General features: G+C 34.4%; 1 protein-coding gene across 1 annotated transcript in view; it reads right to left on the bottom strand.

Moving 5' to 3' along the window:
• SP4 (Sp4 transcription factor) overlaps nucleotides 1-24,051 on the bottom strand; it is a 76,745-nt gene that overhangs the window by 9,446 nt on the left and 43,248 nt on the right. The window contains exons 4-5 of the mRNA XM_038557073.1: nucleotides 23,455-23,683; nucleotides 15,684-15,883 (exon numbers count right to left, since the gene is read on the bottom strand). Of these exons, the coding sequence (XP_038413001.1) occupies nucleotides 15,684-15,883; nucleotides 23,455-23,683 (429 nt within the window). The remainder of the gene's footprint in view (nucleotides 1-15,683; nucleotides 15,884-23,454; nucleotides 23,684-24,051) is intronic.

Below are 24,051 nucleotides of genomic sequence, written 5' to 3'. Positions count from 1 at the left end.
AAATGTGAATTGTAATCCTAAAAGCAGGTGGGCACTAAGAAAATATATTAATACTATAGAGAAATGACAAGAGTTAAAAAATAACACACAAGGAATATTTAATACCAAATGCTAATAATAGAGGAATACAAGAACAAAAAAGACAAAAGACATGTAGAAAACAAATACCAAAATGACAGAAGTCCTCATCAGTAATTGTATCACTTGTGAAAGTATTAGAGGTTCTGATTAAAAGGCAGAGGTTGCCAGAATGAACTAAAGAAAAACATGGTCCAACTATATGCTAAAAGAGGCTCACTTTATTTATTTTTTTAAGATTTTATTTATTTATTCATGAGAGACAGAGAGAGGGGCAGAGACACAGGCAGAGGGAGAAGTAGGCCCCATGCCAGGAGCCCAACGCGGGACTCGATCCCGGGACTCCAGGATCACGCCCTGGACCAAAGGCAGGTGCCAAACCGCTGAGCCACCCAGGGATCCCAGAGGCTCACTTTAAACTCAGACATGCATAGGCTAAAAGTAAAAGGATGGAAAAAAGATGTTATCATGCAAAAGACAGCTGAAATAATTATATTAATAACACAGAAATGTGATAAAAATAATTACTACTGACAAGAATCCTTTATAATGATAAAAGACTCACTCCCTCAAGAAGATATAGCTACTATAAATATATATGCACCTAAGAACAGAGCCCCAAAACAAACTATGAGAAACAAAACAGAATTGAAGGGAGGTAGACAATTCTACAATATACTTATCCTTCTCCAATAAGCCTCTTTTCAACTGGTAGCAGTTATCACTATTATCTCTTTTCTCACATTTAATAATCACCAAGTCCTGTCAATTTTATTACACTATTAATTTTTGATCTGGCCTCACATATTCTTACAAATTCGGTTCTAGTTAAGATCTTGTCAACAATCCCTATCATCTTCACTAAGTGGTCTCAAAATTATTCCATATAAGTCTCTTCTCCCTACAAATACCAAATGTCTAAAATAAAAAGATGACCATCTGATTAACTGCTGAAAACTTTTAGTGGTTCCTCATTTCCTAAGGCTGTGGGAAAAACAAAATTAAATAGTGTATAACATACTATGATAACCAATCTCTGTCTACCATTAAAAAAAAAAATCTACTGTCATAAATATTATCATTCCAAACACTGAACTGCCTGCAGGTCCTGACATATGATACTTTCTTTTTTTGTAGGAATTGGGTTCTAGTTCAGGTTAAAAATTTTGACTCTGCTCTACCTACTTACTAGCCATGTAATTTTGGGCAACTTCTCTCTTCAATTCTGTTTCTTCATTTTTAACTAGGAATAACAGAGATACCTATTTTATGTTACTGTTCAAAGGATTAAAAGAGAAAATGAATGAAAAAAAAAAAGCATTTAGAAAACTCCCTGGGCACTGAAAGGACTCAGAAATATTAGTTGTGGCTGTTGCTGCCTGTCTGAGTTTGTTTACTCTACTGTTCCCATGGCTCCTTCTTACTGGTCACTAATCACTTAACTTGGCTCAAGGAATGAAGTTTGGACCTTAGTAAAGAAGGCCCTCATAAGACTTAAGTTTAGTCCTTATTTATAAAACGATAGGGATGCATGAAATCATTTTTACAAGTTCCTCTAGCTGTATATCCTATTATCCTTGGAAGAGTTAAGAGAAGTGCTGTATGATAGACACTGAGGCATATGTATGAGGCTGAAAAGAAAATGGTTTTGGATTTTTAAAAAGAGAGACAGAGAAGAAGAAGAAAAAGAAGAACCATAATCTCTCCCTTTTTATGTTACAATTTCTCAAAGAAGAGTTTGTCTCCCACTTCAAAACCTTATGTTTTCATTTATACAGAGTAAAATCACTCTTTTTTGGTATACGGCTCTATGAATTTTGACAAATGTATTAAATCTCTTAGTCATCATCAAAATAAAAATATGGAAGTTGGTATCACTTCCAAAAATTCCTTCATGATGCCTCCTTATAGTTGGGTTCTTTTCTCCCTATGCCCTAGAAAACAATAATCTGTTCTCTGTCTCTGGAGTTTTTAATTTCCATATTATGTCATATATAAGTGAAATCATACAATAGGTAGTCTTTTGATGGTGGATGGTGGGATCGCTCACTTAACACAAAGCATCTGAATTTCATCATTGTGGTTGTATTAATAATTCATTCCTCTCTGTTGGAGGCAGTACTCTCTTGTTTTTCTACATGTGGCTGGTCAATTCTGACAAATGGTCAAACCATTTCTTGAAGACTGTTCTTTCTCCATAGAATTATTGTTGCATAATATCTGTGTGGGTCAATTTCTGAATTCTCTTCTTGGTCTTATCTATGTGTCCTTCTTTTTCACCAAAACCTCACAGCATTGAAATACTGTAGCTTTATAAGAAAATTTAAAATCATTTAATGTCAATCAGCTAACTTTGTTTTCTAAAAACTGTTTTGACTATCTAATTGTTTTGCCTTTCATATAAATTTTAGAATCAACTTACGATCTACAAAATACTCCCGCAATTTTAAGAAGGAATGCACTGAATCTGTATATATATATATGGAGAACTGATATCAAAACAATATGGGCCATGGAATCCACTAAATGGTATATGTCTACATGAATAAATCATCTTTAATTCTTTCATCAATGTTTAGTTTTCAATATAGATATCTTGCATATATTTTGTTAGACTTACAACAAAGTATTTTATTCTTTTCACCCTATTAAAAATGACACTATTAAGCTACTTGTATCTAGTTGTTCATTGCTAGTATGTAGTTAAGACAATTCATCATATATATATATTTTTTTATATAAATTTATTTTTTATTGGTGTTCAACTTGCAAGCACATAGAATAACACCCAGTGCTCATCCCGTCAAGTGCCCATCACCCAGGCAGCCCCCCCCCCGCCCACCTCCCCTTCCACCACCCCTTGTTCGTTTCCCAGAGATAGGAGTCTTTCATGTTCTGTCTCCCTTTCTGATATTTTCCACTTATTTTTTCTCCTTTCCCCTTTATTCCCTTTCACTATTTTTTATATTCCCCAAATGAATGAGACCATATAATGTTTGTCCTTCTCCGATTGACTTATTTCACTCAGCCTAATACCCTCCAGTTCGTTCCATCCATGTCGAAGCAAATGGTGGGTATATTAACCTTGTATCTTGCAATCTTGCCAAACACAGCTTTTTTGTAGATGCCAAGGTATATCTAAATAGACACTTATTGTTGTCTGCAAATAAAGACACTTATTTTATTAGAATCTGTGTGGTTTTTTTTTCCTGCTTATTGCACTAGGTAGGACTTCTAGTACTAGAGTGAAGAGAGTGATAAAAATCAGTCATCTTGGGGCACCTGAGTGGCTCAGCCGGTTAAGTGTCCAACTTTAGATCTCAGCTCAGGTCTTGATCTCAGGGTTGTGAGTTCAAGGCCTGTAATAGGGCTCCATGCCAACTTAAAAAAAAAAAAATCACATCTTTTCCTCGTTCCTGATTCTATATATAAGTATTAGGTCCTTCATCATAAGTATGATATTAACTATAGCTTTTTCATAGGGACGCCCAAGTGGCTCAGTGTTTGAGTGTCTACCTTTGGCTCAGGGCATGATCCCAGGGTTCTGGGATCGAGTCCTACATCGAGCTCTCTGTGAGGAGCCTGCTTTTCCCTCTGCCTAGGTCTCTGCCTCTCTCTCTGTCTCTCATGAATAAATAAAATCTTAAAAAAATATATATATATATATATATATAATTTTTTATAAATGTCCTCTACTTAAGAATATAACCTTAAATTCTTAGTATGCTGAGAATTTTTATCAAACTGAATGCAGATATTACCAAATACTTTTTGTATATATATTTAAGTAATCATGTGATTTTTTTTCCCTTCTGTTAATATGGTAAATTATTTCAACTAATTGACTTTAAAATGTTCACTCAGCCTTTCATTCCTGAGTCATGATACATTATTCTTTTAATATATTACTGGACTTGGTTTGATATTTTGTTGAGGATTCTGACATTTGCATTTATGAGGCTACTGGTCTGGTTTTTTTTTCCCCCTAGTAATGTCTTTGTCTGGCTTTGGCATCATGGTAATGAAGGCCTCATAAAATAGTTAAGAAGTGTTCCCTCATTTAGTCTCTAAAAAAAAGATTGTGCAGAACTAGTATCATTTATTACTTAATATAGAATTTTTCAATAAAACCATCTGAGCCTAGGATTTTTCTTTGTCAAAAGTTTTCCCTAAAACTCAATTTCTTTAATAGATATGGTACTATTCATGTTATCTATTTCTTCTTGAGCAAGTATTGGTCATTTGTGTCTTTTAAGGAGTTGGTCCATTTCATCCAAGTTCTCTAATTCAGAGTATAGAATTATTCACAGCATTCCTCTATTATTATATTGTCTATAGGGGCTCTCCTCTTCCATTCCTGGCATTGATAAATTTTTGTCAGTCTAGCTAAAGACTCACCAATTTTATCTTTTCAAAGAAAACTAATTTTCGAGGACTAATTTTCTCTATTAGATCACTTTTCTATTTTCAATTTCATTTATTTTATCCTATTTATTACTCCCTAACTTCCTGTTTTGGGTTTAATTCATTTGTTTTTTTCTTAGTTAAGATAGAAACTTATTCTACTGAAGAATTATTGACTAATGATTCCTTGTTATTTTGTCACCCTTTGTTACTAATAAAAGCAGTCACTGCCATAAATGCCCTCCAAATATTGTTATATCTACATCCCACACATCTTGATATGTCTTTTCATTCAGTTGAGAGTATTTTCTAATCTCCCTTGAGATATCCCCTTGACCTACAGGGTTAATCAGAAATGTGTTGGTTAGTTTCCCAAATTTGGATTTCTCAGATGTTTTTGTTACTGACCTCTAGTTTAATTATCTTATGATCTGAGCATACTTTGCATAATCTCTATTCTTTTAATTTGTTAAGGTATAACTTATGGCACAGAATATGGTTTATCTTCCAGAATGTTCTATGTACTTATGAATAAATTTAAGTATTGTTGCAATTGGCTTGAGTACTCTATGAACGTCAATTAGGGCAAATTGACTGATAATGTTCTATACTCTTTCTACTTTTCTACTTGTATCAATTATTATGAAAAGAGTATCAACTCTACAAGAGTAATTTGTGGATTGCTCTAGTTTACCTTTTAGTTTTATCCAGTCTTGCTTTATAGATTTTAGAACTGTTATTAGGTGCCTATTACAATTAGAATTGTTAATCCCTTCATGTAAAATGAGCCATTCCATCATTATAGAATGTCTTGTCATACCTAGTAATTTTCACTGTTTTATGAAGTCTACTTTGCTATATTAATATAGAACTTAAGTTTTCTTTTGATTAGTCTTTGCATGGCATGTATGTTTTTCCTATACTTTTAAATTTATCCATATTATGATCTTTTAAGTGGGTTTTTTGGTACACAATATTTAATTTTAATTTTTAATTTTTAATGTAATCCAACAACCTTTATCTTGTTAGGTTTAGACCATTAGCATTGTATATAATCACTTACTTGATTAGATTTAAGTCCATAATTTTGTTGTTTTCCATTTCTATCCTGTTTTTCATTTTTGTTTTTCCTTTCTCTTTCTTTTTGATTATGTGAATATTGTTTAGCATCCTATTTTAATTTATTACCCTATCACCCCAGAATCTCTGTATTTTTGGTAATTGACAAAGGAATTGCAATATATATAGCTAACTTTTCACAATATATATACTGTGTTCTATATTTTCACACTAAAACAAAGAAGCTTTTCAATCATACAGGTTTCTTTACCCTCTCCACTTTCCATTATATTTAACAAATATATTATATTCACATATATTAAAGACTCACCACTACTAAAATTTTTCCTTTAAACAAACACATTTTTAAAAAATTTAAGCAGAGGAATAATAGACTGCTTTATGTATTTTGTTCTTTTGTGTTAAATTCCCAATTCTCCTCTGGTATCCTTTCCCTTCAGCCTAAAAAAACTTTAAGTACTTCTTTTGGAGTAGATCTGATGACAACAAATTCTTAGATTCTCTTCATCTGAAAATATTTTTGTCTTTCTTATTTAAGACACTTTTGCTGGGTATAAAATGCTGAGTTGGCAATTCTTTCTTTTTTCTTTTTTTTTTAAGTCCTCCAGTTTCTTAAGAGCATCATCCATCACTCAAATTTCTATTCCTCTATACATTACATGTCATTTGCTTTAGGTTCCTTTCAGATTTTTTCCCTTATCTTTAATTTTTAGCAGATTATCATGTATCGGGCAGGATTCCTGTCAATTCGGTTTGATATTCAATGAGCCTCATAAACCCATAATTTAGACCTAATATAGGAAATCTCAATCATTATTTTGTTAAATATTTTTCTATATCAATCTTTCCCTCTTCTCCTTCTGGGACTCCAATGACACTAATTTTATAAGTTTCACAGTTCCCTGAGACCCAGTTAATGTTTTCCACCTGATCTTTTTCTTCTGTTCTTCAGACTGTGTAATTTCTAATGATCTGTTTTCAACTTCAATGATTCTTCCCTGTTATTTCTGTTGTTAAGCACATATAAGGAATTTTTAACTTTGCATAATGCATTTTTTTTTTCAGTTCCAAAATTACCATTTAGTTCTTTTTTAGAGCTTCAATTTTGCTTCTGGAAACTTCTGCCTTTTTATTTCAAACATATTTACCTTTACTCTATGGCTGATAGTTTTAACAGCTTCTTTATAGTCACTGTCTGATAATTCCAACATGTGGATCATCTTGACACAGTGAGATTTACTTAGATTCACAGTATGTCCAATAACTTTGGGTTGTATCCTAGACATTTTGGATATTATGTTGTAGTCACTCTGAGTCCTGTGGGGAATGTAAGTTTTTGTTTTAGTAGGTAACTAACCCATTCAGTTTCAGACTAATTCTATCTTGCCTTCTTTGGGCATGAGTTTCAATATTAATTTGTTTTCAAAGACTGTTATGTTTAGGTCTGCTCAGCACATGCTGGCAATCAGGTGATGGTTTATAAGATAGTTCAGTTCTTGAAGCCTTTATTATGGTTCTTTGGATCTGTTCTGTGCATGTACAGCTAGGGGCGAGCACAGAATTTTTGTTCCGTTAATGAAATCAGGGATCACCTTTTACAGATCTCTGCAAAATTGCCCTCATGCCTTCTCAAACCCCAGGTGTCCTTCTTGGTTCCTCTGGCCAGAAAGCCAGAATTCTTAGGTCTTCCTATACTATCCTGCACATACATATGATTGCCATAACCTTCAGAGTAAAATGGCAAGAGAGATAAATAATAGTGATTCCCTCACATTCAATGAAAAACAAGGTTCTGGGGTCCTTTGGTCAGAGATACGAGTATTTTCTCAGGTTTTTTAGGTGTCTCTGCTGCCACTACTGCAGTGCAACCTACAAACAGGGCTGGCCTCAGAGCACAAGGGCCTCTTTTCTCAGTCCTCTGGGTGGATATATATATGGTGTTTGCTGTGACACTTGCTATTCAGTGCCCACAAGGTCAATGATAGGAGACAAAGGAGGGAAAAAAATCCTATGAAACTCACTTGTGTTATGGAAAGTTATACAAGTTTTGATTGCATCAAATTTCTGAAGACTAGAATAGAGATTATTAAGGAAGAGGATATATCTAGAAGAGAGCCAATCTATCTTCTGTAGAATTATGTAAAAGTTTCAGACTCAAAATGGGAAGAAGAGGATATAAAATATATAATAGTAAATTAAAGTCTGTACATGGACTATTAATCCTACTATCAAAAAACTGGGTCAGAATATTTGATGGTTTGTATCTACTAAAATGTGGTCCCACAGTATATTACTGAATTTTGGTAATTAGGTATCTTGCAGTATAACTCACAGTTGTCCCTATCCAATTGCCTAGAATGAAAGTCACCAGTTCATAAAACTTTTTCCTTTACTTAAACATAGTTATCACAATCATCATCAACTTGAATAAGCAAAGGACCCTGGATAATTGAGGAAAGCCTACAACATCAGAAAAAGGCAAGGTACAGACAAAAAAAAAATTACCTTGGAGAAAATAGAAGTATTAAAAAATGTATATCTAGCTGGAAAACTCCGAGATTGTCAGTAAGCTCCTGCATTTCTACAATAAGAAGAGTATGCTATAAAAAATAATAGAAAGCACTCTTGGAAATTAAGAAAATATTCAAAAGAAATATCCGAATATAAAGTTAAGAAATCTCACAGAAACTAAAAGGTAAAAAGACAAAAAAATAAGTTGTAAGATATTAAAAATAAATCAATATAGGGAGTCCAACTTACATGAAGTAAGACTGCAAAAAGAATAGAGAATAAAAAAGGGTGAATGAAAGAGGGTAGGAAGGGGAAGAGGGAGAACCCAAAGTTGAAGAGTCCAACCAGTCTGCCCAATAAATGAAAAACTATGTAACATACATAATTAGGAAGTTAATTAGAACATAAAAATTATTAACAGAAACTCTTACAGTCAAAAGAAAACCAGAATGGGAGTATGTAAAAAGCACAAGGAGGTAATCTAAAACAACTTCTAAAGTGGCCAAAGATGGAACAATTTGAGCAAGAAAATAATGACAATATTGGATTATAACCCCAAAATAAAATAAATACTCATGGGTCCATATAAATGAATGATTAAATAAGCAAATAACTGGAGAAAAAGGTATAAATCTTCCTTGCACAAGAATCGAAAGAAACTGAAAATTGTACAAGGAAAGAGCAAAACAGAAACGACTTTTAAAACAGCAAAGTAATTGCTGTAGGCCAGAAATAATGAGGAATGCTAAAAGGGAAACATTAGAATTTTCTTTACAGAGAAATATGATATTTGCATAGATTCAAAGAATCCTCCTTCCCTAACCCACCTCACACATTTACTAAAACTAGTTTTAATAAATTCTTTGCCACTTCTCCCTCCACAAGGTGAAGCTTACTTCACTGGCCCTTCAGTGTAGAATGGACTTAGTAGTGCCTTGCTTCTAATAAAGAGTATAGAAAGTACCAGAAAAAAAAAAAAAAAGAGTATAGAAAGAAAAAAAACAACAACTTCACAATGGAGATACCTGGCATACACTATCTTAATGAATTCACCAGCAGTAAGACACACTGACATGGTATACTTCTTGATGAGATGAAAAAGCACAATGATGTCTATGATATACTTCTCAACAGTTCATAATCTCAGTCTAATCATGAGAAAATAAGCCCAAATTGGAGGGTAGCCTATAAAGTACCTAATTTTCAAAACTGCCAAGGTAAGAAAAAACAACAACAAAAAAAAGAGTAAGGAAATTTCAGATTACAGGAGACTAAATAACCATAAGAAATGCAATGTGGGGGATCCCTGGGTGGCGCAACGGTTTGGCACCTGCCTTTGGCCCAGGGCGCGATCCTGGAGACCTGGGATCGAATCCCACATCAGGCTCCCGGTGCATGGAGCCTGCCTCTCCCTCTGCCTGTGTCTCTGCCTCTTTCTCTCTCTCTCTCTCTGTGACTATCATAAATGAATAAAAAAATTAAAAAAAAAAAAAAAGAAATGCAATGTGGTATTCTGGACTGAATCCTGGAACAGAAAAAGTATTATTTGTGGAAAGGTCCGTAATTTAATAACTAATATTACACCAATGTTAGCTTCTTAGTTTTCATAAGTTATGTGGATTATGTAGTATTAGACGAAGCTGCATAAAGGGTACATAGGAACTCTCCGTACTATTTTTACAACTTCTTCTGTAAGTGTAGAATTATTTCAAAGAAAAAATACAAATAAATAAGTAAGTAAATACGCTCTTAAAAGTTGACAGGAAAATCAGATCTACAAAAAAGTAAGAAAAGAGTAACAATGGACTTCATACTAGTAAAACAGATGTAAGAAAAGGATAGAGCACTGCCACTAATGTTTCGGGTATCATTTACAACCTAAAATTCTGTATTAGCCAAGCCATCTATTAAGTTGGAAAGCAATATAAAAACATTTTCAGACAAGTTACTTCCTAGAGCTGTACTGTAGGAAGCATTTCAGAATGTTTTACAGAATGAAGTAAACCAAGCAAAATGAAGGCAGAAGATCTTGAGAACACTTTATCAAAACGAATACAGCAGGGAAGAGAAGTCTCAAGATTATACCTATGCAAACTTATTAGAAAGCTGGAACCTCTGAAGAAAAGGAAAAATTGGATGGAGCTGATATTTTTTCTTGAAAAGGTGAAATAACAAAAGGAGGTGATTAAGTTAGCCAATGCAAGGGGGGGAAGGCAATTAGAAACTTCAAGAAAAAACAGGAAAGGATATATAATCACTTATCACATCACATAGTATAAACATAATTATTGTTTATTTTGTTTATTGGTGTTTCACTTTACGAACTAAACTAAGCTAGATGCCTGGTGACTAAACTAAACTAGGGATGCCTGGGTGGCTCAGTCAGTTAAGGGTCTGCCTTGGGCTCTGGTTATGATATCTGGAACAGGCCAGGGATCAAGCCCCAAGTTGCGCTACTTGCTCAGTGAGGTGTCTGCTTCTCCCTCTCCCTTTGCCCCACTCATGTTGTCTCTCAAATTAGTAAATAAAATCTAAAAAAAAAAAAAAAAAAAAAAAAAGGAACTAATAAGCTACTGAACAAAGGAACAGTGCTTATTGGAAAAAAGTAAACATTTTAACATCAAGAGAAAGAGAAGACGTAAAATTTTATGTAAGAGAGGTTAAGAGGTAAAACAATGAGGAATGAATGAAAGACATACATGCTAATATCTGTACCACAGAGTGGTGAGTCAAGTGATAGCATGAGGCCTGCACTTTTAAAAAAATTTGAACATCATCAGATGGTGTAAAGTGAGGTAAATTCTTAATTCTCAATGCAAGAAGGGTTAGTGTCTAATACTGACATATGGGTAACAATAAGAGTATTATTTAGATATATAACAATTATCACCGGGAGAATAAAAATGCAAAAATAGTTACTAAATTAAAAATGGTTCTCTTAGGGATTAGAACATGGGATGGGGCAAGGAATCCCCTTAAATATTTGTGGGTTTTTTTTAAGATTTTATTTATTTATTCATGAGAAAAAGAGAGAGAGAGAGAGAGAGAGAGGCAGAGACACAGGCAGAGGGACAAACAGGCTCCATGCAGAGAGCCTGACATGGGACTCTATCCTGCATCTCCAGGATCACGCCCTGGGCTGAAGGCAGCGCTAAACCGCTGAGCCACTCGGGCTGCCCCCCCCCCCCAAATATTTGTAAACGATATATCGAATAAGGGATTAATATCCAAAATATATAAAGAATTCAGACAACACCAAAAAAAATCTGATTTCAAATGGGCAGAGGACTAGAATAGACATTTTCCCAAAGATGATGTACAAGTGACCAATAGATACATGAAAAGATGCTCAACAACCCTAATTATCAAGGAAATGCAAATCAGAACTCCAATGAGCTATCACCTCACAACTGTCAGAACGACTGGTATCAAAAAAAACAAAAAATAATTGTTGGTGAGGATGTAGAAAAAGGAATCTGCATGTACTGTTGGCAGGAATGTACTGTGGAAGCCACTATGGAATATAATATGGAAATTCCTTAACAAATTAGAATAAAAATTCCATACAATTCAGTAATTCCTCTTCTGAGAAGAAAGCACTAATTTGAAAAGCCCTATGTATCCCTATGTTTACTGCAGTGTTATTTACAATAGCCAAGATCTGGAAGCAACCCCAGTATCCTCTGACAGATAAATGGATAGAGAAGATGTGGTATATAGGACAGTGGAGTATTACTAAGCCATTAAAAAAAGAATAAAATCTTGCCTTCTTGCAAAAGAGGGATGATAGGAGGCATTATGCTAAGTGAAGTAAGTTACACCGAAGACAAATACCACAGGATTTCACTTAAATGTGGTATCTAAAGAACAAAACAACAAACACAAAACAAAAAGTGACTCATAAATCCAGAGAACAAACTGGTTGTTGCCAGAAGGAAGTGGGGTGGAGAGATGGGCAAAATAGGTGATGGGAAGGAATTAAAAGGCACAAACTTATGGTTATAAAATGAGTATGTCACAGGGATGTAAAGTACAGCACAAAGAATACAGTCATAACTTTGTACAGTGACAGATGCAATCACTTATTGTGGTGAGCATTTCATAATGTATACAGAATGTCAAATCACTGTGTTGTACACCTAAAACTAACATATGTCAACTAAAATTTAAAACTAATTTTAAAAAGCAATCCCCTTAGCATTGTAACCACTTTATGATTTAATTTTTTTGATAGATTTTATTTATTTTTTGAAGTAAGCTCAACGTGAGGCTTAAACTCACAACCCTAAGATTAAGAGTTGTGTGCTCTACTGACTGAGCTAGCCAGGTGCCCCTATGATTATGCATTCCTTTGGAAACTAAAAAAAAAAATGTTTTTCCAAAAAGCAAAAAAACAAACAAAAACAAACAAACAAAAAACCCCACTATTTTCAGTAATCAATAAAAGTAACTCATATATTCATTCATATTAAGGTACTGAGTTTCTACTTAGCGTAGTGGTTGGCCTTTAAATAAAACATCGTTCTTAAAATGAATGGCCAAGGCTTTCAACTTAACATATTAAATGCTTAATCAACACTTATTCATTTCAAAAGATATTGTTTCATATTCTCTTCAAAAACTTTAATACGGGGATCCCTGGGTGGCTCAGCAGTTTAGCGCCTGCCTTTGGCCCGGGGCGTGATCCTGGAGTCCCGGGATCGAGTCCCATATCGGGCTCCCTGCATGGAGCCTGCTTCTCCCTCTGCCTGTGTCTCTACCTCTCTCTCTCTCTCTCTCTCTCTCTCTCGTGAATAAATAAAATCTAAAAAACAAAAACAAAAACAAAAAACTTTAATACTTAGAAGTTACTATAATCGGTCACTAAAAGTAACAGCAGCATACTGATTTAAGCTTAACAGTTTTCAATGTAACGTTTAATTACAAAATTTTGTATATAATGTATTCAAGAGGTCTGGAACACTGAAAGTAAGCTTAAAATACATTAAATTCTGAATTATTCAGGCTAGTAGATTATAATGATGTGAATCTTTTTTTTTAAATAGAAAATATGCCTCCAAACCATTAATAATTTGGTTTTGAAGTATATGAGTATATAAACCCTTAGATAAATTTGTTTTTATATATCTCTTGGATTGTGGATATGTGATAAGAGAGGCTTTAGAGACTCATATTTCTCAAATAAAATGATAAAATCACAATGTGAGGTTCCAAATCAAAGAAAGGGGCAATTTTTCTTGGCTTCCCTAACTTGTCCCACTGCTAATCCAGAGCAGAAATACTGTATCCTATCATACTGATATTAACAGCAGAGCATTTTTTTAAAACAGACATCAACACAGTTATGGGATTAATCACACTATGTATGTATGTATGCCAGTATCAATGGTGAGGTGGCATTATTAGAAGCTCCAATGCAATACCATATGGGAACCTTTAAAAAATTTTTTAACTAAAATTCTTAGTTTTAGCATTATGCTAACTAAGGGATTCAGCCAGTATACTAAGACTCATCTGCCTACTAATTTATGTACATATCAAACTAAACTTTTAATAAATTTAACAACTATTTTTTGTTCTCTGAGACTATTTTCTAATCTGTAAAATGGAGCTAATATCTATCTCACAGTGTTACTGTTAGAATCAAAGGAGATTATTTATTTGAAACATGTGATGTATGGTAGCTGATCAATACACGTCAATTCTATTTCCTCTTCTCTCTCCCATGTACCTTGGTATAAGTTCAGGGGTAAAGTCTAATTTGAAAGATTATCCCAACTATTAATTTATTCAACAATTAAATACTGAAACTCAAATGTGTATCAGACATATTCTAAGTAGAGAGGGTAGTGGTTCTATGTAAAACTTAGAAAAAGGGACAAAACCCACAAAAAAAACCCACTTTAAAGCATTAGAAGAAAATGTTTTTAAAAACTTTATGATCTTGAGGAGTGCCTAGGTGGCTCACTCAGTTAAGCATCTACCTTTGGTCAGGTCATAATCTCAAGATTTTAGGATTGAGCTCTGTGTCGGGCTCCCTGCTCAGCAAGGAGTCTGCTTCTCCCTCTCCCTCTGCCTCCCTCAACACCCTGCTTGTGCTCTCTCCCATATACTTGCGCTCGCTCGCTCTCTCTTGCTCTCAAATAAATAAAATCTTAACAGAAACAAACAATTTTATGATCTTAGGATAGGAGAGTATTTCATTAAAAATAAGAAAAGCAAAGGACAAAAGAAAAAAACATATCTGACTAAATAAAAATGTAAAATATCCATGTGACATAAAATAGCAAAAAGATAAAGACTAGCAATATAGGAAGAAATTTTAACATATAAATCAGTAAGAAAAAGGAAAACAACCCAAAAGAAAACTGAGCAAGGAAATAATCAACAGAAAAAGAAATATAAATAACCAACAAACATAAAAAGACGCTTAATCTCATGGATAGCCAGGAAAACGACTACTTAAAAAAATGAGAAACCATTTTAGATTTACAAAAATGTTTTTTCTTTTAAGCAGTAAGAGTATTTATCTATTTTTTAAAGTAGGCTCCACACCCAAAGTGGGGCTTGAACTCATCACCCTGAGATCTAGTTACATGTTCTACTGACTGAGCCAACTGGGTGCCCCACACCGACAATTTTCAAAAGCTAACACTACTGAATATTGGTGAACATATGGCAAAATGGAAACTCTCAGTTACTGCTAGTGAAGCAGAGATAGTAACAGCAACTCTTTAGAATTCTCCATGGTCCAATAATTCTACTTCACATACATGTTCACTGTATTTTCACAGTAACAAAGTTTGTGACAGCAAAAAATCTAATGATGATTTAAGTAGTAGAAGGAATGGATTAATACAGTATGGCAGAGTCATATTAACAGAATACTAAGTAGCAGTTAAAAGTACTACAAACCTATATACATATACTTATATGTACACATATATACTCAATACATCTTAAAACAATGATAACTGAATTATGGTATTATACCATTTATGTAAAATTTCTAAACACGTAAAACCAATATTTTACATATACATCCATGAACAGTATATATAAGAGTATTAAAGCTGTACTAACAACTTACAGTGTAAATTCATGGTAGCTATTGTCTTTGAGAGGACAAAGATGATGTCAAATTTATATAATTTGTCTTAAAAAATAACAAATATATTAACAGCTGTAAACTCTAAATGAGAAGTATATATTTGTTACATTATTCCTTACACTTTAGTCTTTTTTTCTAAATTGTAAAAAACCCAAAAAAATAACAAAGGTCACCAATAACATCATAATTATACTCTCTTCACCTATTTAAATACTGCAAAAACTAATATACATGAATTCAACAAGCTAATACAAAATAATCAAATGGAATGAATATATTTCATGTTACGTACTTATGCTGATAAACCTTACAAAAAGTAGAATAAAACATATCTCGGAAATGAGGTAAAAATTTTTTATCTTAAACATCTCATAAAATCACTAAAGTGAATTGTCTTTAATTTGCATATTTCCAATTTCATAGCTAAACTATCCTACAATTTTCAACTGAACACTAAAAAATTAGTAAAATGTACAAGCCCTAAAATAAGCCAACTAACCTGTATGGGTTCTTCTATGTCTCTGAAGCTCATCACTCCTTGTGAATCTTTTGCCACAAAACATCCAGTTGCATACAAAAGGTCTTTCTCCAGTATGCCAGCGAAGATGTGCTCGGAGGTGAGATGTTTTGCCATAAACTTTTCCACATCCTTCAATATGACAGATATGCTGTTTCTTTTTTCCTGGTTCATTACTGCCTCTAACAAAAACAAGAGCCAAACATTAATTACATCCCAAACACCAAGCTTATAATTATGAAAAAAAGGGGGGGGGGGATGAGGATCAAGGTTCTTAAAGGATGCATTTCTAAATGGGTTTTAAAACTCATGATGCCACAACTGTAGTTAAGAATCAGAAAATTTTCAATTAAAAAAAGAGTTATGTACTAAACTCAAAACTAATATGAAAACATGTTTATCTCACAAAATTCATGTTCTACCATGGACTTCATGTTCCTTCCCTAATAGGCTCTCTTCCCTTGGGAAAAAAAAGTCTCTAAGCTTTTCAAGACGCTTGAAATTCTTCTCTAAAGAGCCAAAGAATGATAATCCCCACTTAAAAGAGTAAGGTTCAGAGTTTCACTTCCAGCAAGACAGCATGAAGAGCTCCATGGGTCCACTCCCCAGTGAAAATTATAAAACAAAAAAACAAACAAATACCATCTACAGTCTCTGGAAACGGTTCTATGAGCACACAGCACATAAATAAATAGATACTCAATAAAATAAGTGTAAAAATAGTGAAAGTCTATGGTATTTGAACTAAAACCCAACCCTCTATCCCTCTGCCTCGTCACCTCCCTTGACATAGAAACACTCTAGACTGATACAGCCAAGGAAAGGGTTCCCTTTTCTCACCCCCCAATTGGAGGGATATCTCCCCAGGAAGGGGGAAGATGTCAGCATTTTTCATTCTACCCCCACTTATCTGTTGCTGAGGCTAAGTTCCAGGCAAGTATGGCTGACAGGTAGGGAACTCTTTTCTATCCAAATCCAACTCGAGAGACTCCAGCTCTACCTTGGATAGGGCACGATGAGAATACTGCAGGACAGATAATCCTTGACTCAGCTCATTTGCCGGGCATACATCAGAACTTCTAAGCCAGCAGAAGCAAGCCAAGAAAACCTGAGGCTACTGCTGCTCCCCTGCCACCAAAACTCCGCTCCTAGAACAAGGATGCTCCTCAAAGAATGTACCAGTATCCCAACCCCAAGTTCAAGAGCCATAACAAAGAGATCTTGGCCAGTGAGGAAGCACAGCATAAAAGAGAACTCCAAATCTCTTCCCAAAGGAATCAAATTCATTTGCAAACACAGTGTGAAAAAGTTTGAGCCTAAGGGCACTCTTAAAAACAGTGGAGTCTACTGCAAAACACAATTGGGAGGAGACTAACAGATATACTGGAGAAACAGGCAAAACTATAGGCTGACTAGGTTGTCAGAAAGACCCGAGGAAAGAGGCAACTGGAGTAGCTCTCCAAAGTCAGAATAAATCTCAAACACAGACCTGTTGATCTAGTCCTTAGGAAGAATCTGATTAGATCAGTCTGTAATACAGGTTACAGGGCATTTTGCAAACAATGAAACAATCAGCTAACAATTAGGAGAGTTTAACAGCTGGGTGTGGTCAGGGACAGGACAAAGATCCCTGCACAAACCACTGTCATCCAGGGTCACTAAGCATACCCAATTCTACAACCACTGAGGAGCAACATGCTTCATGCTGCAGTTCACCAAAATAACCCAGTCAGTCACTACATAAGCAAGCAAACAATAAGTCAGGAGTGGGGAAAGGCAGGGGAGCAGTACTAAGTGTTGCTACAATACATTATACCATCCAGTTTCCAAAAAAAATATGAAACATGCCAAAAATAAAATAGGGGAATATGACCCATACACTCAAAAACAAACAAACAAACAAAAAGAAAACAAGCAAGTGAAACTGTGAGAGCAAAGAGATTAACAAGACTTCAAAGTAGCCATTAATAAATATGTTTAAAGAACTAAAGAACACCATGATTAAAGAAGCAAAGTATAATAACAATGTCACATCAAACAGAAAATATCGGTGAAGAGTTACAAGTGATTAAAAAAAAACAATAGGCAATTGTGGAGACAAGAAGTACAAGTGAAATGAAAAATTCACTAGAGGGAATCAAGAGAAGAAAGAAATAGCAAAATTCAAGATAGATCAATAGAGATTATGCAATCCAAAAACAGACAAGAACAAGAACAAAGGAAAATGAACAAGGTGCCTGAGAAATGTGGGACACCAAAGTCTGAGTGAGGGAAGCAGAGAGATGAGGGAAAAAGGGAGGAGAAAAGGCAGTGGAAAAAATATTAACTTATTGAAAAACATGGATCTATACATACAATATTGCAAGCAGTATAACTTCACAGATCCACAAACACCTCATATACTGAAAATCCTGAAACCCAAAGACAAAGTCTTGAAAGCTGCAAAGGAAAAACAACTTGTCACTTACAAGGGAACTGCGGTAAAAGAACTACTTCTCAGCAGAACAATGGAGGTCAAAAGACAGAATGAAAACATGTGCAAAGTACTCGAGAAAAAAACTGAAACAACACGACTCTATCCAGCAAAACTGCCTTTCAAAAATAAAGGTGAAATACAGATATTCCCAGATAAACAAACACAGAGAATTTGTTTTGAGCAGACCTGCTTTGCAAGAAACTAGACTAAAGAAGTTCTTCAGGTTGCATCAACTGAACCCAGAAAGTAATTCAAAAGCACACAAAGAAACAAAAGAGCACTAGCGAGGGTAATTATATAATTATAGAGGACAGTGTAAGTGCATATTTCTTGTCTTACATGATTTAAAAAATAATTTTATAAAACAGTAAGTGTAAAATGTATTGTCAAGCCCATAATATTATAGAAATGTAATCTATTTAACACATTTGCAGTAAGAGCACAAAGCAGGGAGGTGGGAGCAAAGTTGTAGTGGGATAAGAAAATGATGCCAGAAAGGAACTCAAATATGAGGAACAAATACAGAGAACTAGGATAAAATTAACAAAGCAAAAGTTATATATACTTGCTCATCTTCTCTCAACTCCCCCCCCCCCCCACCTCAAACATCAGACGTGAAAACACTTTAAAACGAGGCCCTGGCAACCTCCAAATTATTCTTGGTGACCCTGAAATCCCTCTGGTCTCTCAATTTCTTTAAATGACAACATTATATAAAGCAATAATTTATAACAATGTACTGTTGGATCTGTAACACTTGCAGACATAATATGTATTATAACAATTTATATAATATGCAATAATAACATCACAAAAGGAAGCAAAAGGAAACAGACCTATAAAAAATAACATATCACTGGAATTAAGTTAATAAACTTTAAGCTGATTATGATAAGATATATATGGTAAGGCCAAGAACAGTTACTAAAGTAACTCAAAATAATACAGTGAAAAAAATCATTAACAAAATTAAAATGCTACTTTACAAATTAAAGTGCTATATTTGCTTAATGCAAAAGAGAGCAGTAAAGGAAGAGAGAAACAAAAAGACATGAGACACAAAAAACAAAAAGCAAAATGAAACACACAAATTCAACTATATCAATATCAAATGTAAATGGATCATACAATCCAATCAAAAGACAGATTTTGTCAGATTAGATTTGAAAAAAAAAAAAAACAAAACCAAAAGGGGCATCTGAATGGCTCAGTCAGTCAAACATCCAGCTGACTCTTGGTTTTGGCTAAGGTCATGATCTCATGGGTCATGGGACTGAACCAGCATCAAGCCCTGTACTCAGCAGGGATGCAGGGAGTCTGCTTGAAGATTATCTCCCTCTGCTCCTCCCCCTACTCTCTTTCTAATAAACCAATCTCAAGAAAAATACAACAAACAAAAAAAACCAATATCCAACTACATGCTGTCTACAGGTGACATAGTTGACATTCAAAGACAGAAAGATACAGGGAGATTTAAAGCCAATCAATTAGGCAAAAAAGCAACAAGGAAACAAGACTTGATAAACTTGACCTAACAGACAACCACAAAATACTCCATCAAATGGTAGCAAAATATACATTCTTCTTAAATGCACATAAAATGTTCTCCAAGATAAGCCACACACTAGGCCATGAAACAAACCTCAATGAAAAACAAATAACAGTGAACATGAGACTAGAAATCAATTATAGAGGAAAGTGTAAAATTCACAGATACCTAGAAATTAAACAATACACCAGTGGGTCAAAACCAGTGGGTCAAAAAAGAAATCCAAACGGAAAGCAGGAAATGAAGATACAACATACCAAAATTTAAGGGATACATAGAAATAAGCAATACCTACAGAGAAATTTTTAGCTCTAAATGCCTACATTAATAAAGATCTTAAATCAATAACCTAACCTTCCATCTTAAGACAATGGAAAAAGCAAATTAAATCTAAAATAAAGCAAACAGAAGGAAGGAAATAATAAAGAACAGAGCAGGAACTAATGAAATAGAGAATACAGAAACAACAGAGAAAAATCAATGAAACCAAAAGCTGATGTGACTTGATTTTTGAGAAGGTCTACAAAACTGAACAAGCCTTTAGGTAGACTGACCAAGAAAAAAAGAGAAGAAAAAAATTACTAGACTCTGAAATGAAAGAAGACTCATTACCAACCTTACAGAAATAAAATAAAAAAAATTATAAAAGTATACCAAGAATAATTGTATGCCAATTACTTAAATAACTTAGATGAGGTGGATAAATTCCTCAAAAGATACGAAGTATCAAAACTGACTCAAGAACACTCAGAAAAAAAACCTTAACAGTAAAGAGACTGAGTTAGTAGTCAAAAATATTACAGAAGAAAAAGCCCAGGCACTAGATAGTTTCACTGGTGAATTCCACAAAACATTTAAAGCATTATTATCAGTTCTTCACAAACTTTTTCAAAAAATAAGACTGGAGGGAACACTTCCCAACTCATCCTATGAGGCCAAATTACCCTTACCAAAAGCAAACAGACGTAAGAAAACTGAACAGTTCTCTCTCATGAACAGAGATGCAAAAATCCTTAACAAAATATTAGCAAATTGAATATAACAACATATTTAAAGAATTATATGCCACGACTAAGTCAGATTTATTCCACAAATGCAAAAGTACTTTAACATCTGACAAGTAATTAATATAACACATCATACTGATAAAGAACAGAAACTATGTGATCACCTCAACGGATGCAGAAAACCATTTGAAACAATCCAACACCCTTTCATGACAAAAACACAATGAAGCAAGAATAGAAGGGAGCTTTCTTATTTAAGGGCATATGTGAAAAGCTCAGAGCTAATATCATACTTAATGGTGGAAGATTGGGCATTTTTCCCTAAGATCAGAAACAAAACAAGGATGTCCACTCTTGCCACTTCTATTCAATGTTACACTATAGGTTCTGGACAGAACAATTAGGTTAAATAGAGATAAAAGTCATCCAGAGTGGAGAGGATGAAGTAAAACTATCTCTATCTGACATGATCTTACATATATAAAAACCCTAATGAATCCATTAAAAAAAAAAAAAGAGTTCAGTAAGGCTGCAGGATACAAGATCAATAAACAAAAGTTAACTGTATTTCTATGCACTTGCAATGAACAATAAAAAAAAGGTTCCATTTACAAGAGGATCAAAAAGAATAAAATACTTAGGAACAAATTAACAAAAGTGTAAAACTTATACTCTGAAAACTACAAAACAGTGTCAAAAGAAATCAGATCTCTAAATAAACAGAAAAACACATACCATGAATAAGGATCAGAACACAATACTGTTGTCAATATTTCTTAAGCTAATCTAAAGATTCCGTACACCTCCATCAGAATCCCACCTGTCTTCTTTGTAGAAACTGACAAGCTAATTCTAAAATTCACAAAGAATTGCAAGTGTCTTTGGCATTATCAAGAAAGTAAAAAGAGAACTCTCAGAATTGGAGAAAAAATTAGCAAATTGTGTATCTGATAAGGAACTTTTATCCAGAATATATAAAGAGCTATTACAATTTAACTTTAAAAACTAATTTAAAATGGGCAAAAGATCTTAAAAAAAAAGACACCTGGGTGGCTCAGCAGTTGAGCATCTGCCTTCGGCCCAGGGCATGATCATCCTGAAGTCCTGGGATCAAGTCCTACATGGCTCCCTGCGTGGAACCTGCTTCTCTCTCTGCCTGCGTCTCTGCCTCTCTCTGTGTGTGTCTCACGAATGGATAAATAAAATCTTAAAAAAAAAAAAATTGATTCACTCATTTTAGAGACAGCAAGCAGGCGGAGGAGCAGAGGGAGAGAAATCTTCAAGCAGACTCCCTCGCTGAGTGTGGAGCTCTACATGGGGCTCAATCCCAGGACTCTTGAGATCATGACCTGAACAGAAATTAAGAGTTGCCTGCTAAACCAAATAAACTACCCAGGCGTCTCTCTCTTTTTTTTTTTTTTTATTTTAAGATAAATGGGCAAAAGATCTCCACAGACATTTGTCCAAAAAAGATATACAAATGGTCAATAAGCACATAAAAACACACTTAACTAATGAAGTCATCAGGAAAATGCAAATTAAAACCATACTGAGATACACTTCACACACATTAAAAAAGCTATAAACACGGGATCCCTGGGTGGCACAGCAGTTTGGCGCCTGCCTTTGGCCCAGGGTGTGATCCTGGAGACCCGGGATCGAATCCCACGTCGGGCTCCCGGTGCATGGAGCCTGCTTCTCCCTCTGCCTATGTCTCTGCCTCTCTCTCTCTCTCTGTGTGACTATCATAAATAAATTAAAAAAAATTTTAAAAAAAAATTTAAAAAAAAAGCTATAAACAGAAAGCCAAATTATAACAAGTGTTTGCAACAAGTAGAACTTTCTCATACACTACTGGTGGTAATGTAAAATGGTATAGCTATGGAAAATAAGCAGTTCCTTAAATGGTTAGACTTAAAGTTACTATATGGATCATTAATTCCATTCCTAGGTATACATTTAATAGAAATGAAAACCTGTGTCCACACCAAAATCTGTACAAAAATGTTTATAAGCAGCATTGTAGCCAAAAGGTGGAAAAATTCCAAGTATCCACCAACTGATAAATAAATGGATAAGTAAAATACTGTGTATCCATATAATGGAATGATATTAATTCATTTAAAAAAATGAAGTACCAATACCTAATACATGCTATAACATGGATAAACCTTAAAAACATTATGTTACATAAATGAAACCAGGTGCAAAAAAATCACATAATTGCACGAGTCCATTTATATGCATGTCCAGAATGGCAAATGCATAATGACAGAAATGTGTTCAATGGTTGCCTAGAGCTGGGAGGACTGGAGGACAAAAGGGTGATGACTAAAAAATATAGGTGTTTCTTTTGGAGGTGATGAAAATGTTCTAAAATTGTGATGACAGATGCACAACTATGTGAATATACTAAAAACCAAGGAAAAGTACAATGAGTGAATTGTATGGTATGTGAATTTTGCATCAATAAAATTAAAGTTTTTACATAATTAATGAAACATGGAAACCATTTTTTTAAAAAGTATAAGCTATATGTTAGTAAACCACTAAAACTCCATTCTTTGACTAGCTCAATTTAATCCCTATCATAACAATATTGTATCTCCACTTCTGTGCTACAAAGCTAGTGACATTCTAGTGATCAAAGTACCAACCAATGACTTGGTTTTAACTATTTTATGCCATCCAGAGAGATAAAGTTGGTAACAGAGTATTTACCTTCCTTCTCCTTCCCTACAATTAGGACAGGAACAGGCAACTCTTCGAAGCCTCTTGCCAGGTTGTACCTCTTGATCAGAAGCTTGCTGGCCTTGCTGCAAATGCACTTGTGTGAGTTGGTCAGGACTAACAGCACCTATCGTTGCGTTAGCAATTCCTCCAACTGCTACAGTTACAGGAGCTATTGTGGCTTGTTGGACCTTTACTCCATCTTGTCCTTGCTGCTGACCTAAAAATTGGGGAGGGGGGGAAAGAGTATTATATTTTCTATTTCTAAAGAAAGGATTAAAAAAATTCCATATGGACATTTTAAAGCTACCATATTTGTTCTGATAGTTAATCTGTGTCAAATAAAATAGCAAAGGGACAATGATTTAATGATTTTTACTATGCAAATCCTCCTAAAATACAGTATTCTCATGTAAGTAGCTCAGGCTGCCTCTATATCAGGTTTGTGGGACTACACATAAATCATTTAACCCTGTGGTGGCTTTAATTTCTCCATCTGTAAAATGAAGATAATAATACTTGCCACCTACCTACCTCACCAAAGTGCTGTGAGGATTCATGAGACATTATTTGAAAAGCACTGAGACC

Source organism: Canis lupus, chromosome 14, assembly GCF_011100685.1.
Source record: "Canis lupus familiaris isolate Mischka breed German Shepherd chromosome 14, alternate assembly UU_Cfam_GSD_1.0, whole genome shotgun sequence".
NCBI lineage: Eukaryota > Metazoa > Chordata > Mammalia > Carnivora > Canidae > Canis > Canis lupus.
Note: the sequence above shows the minus strand (reverse complement) of the source record. Positions and strands in the feature narration are given on the sequence as shown.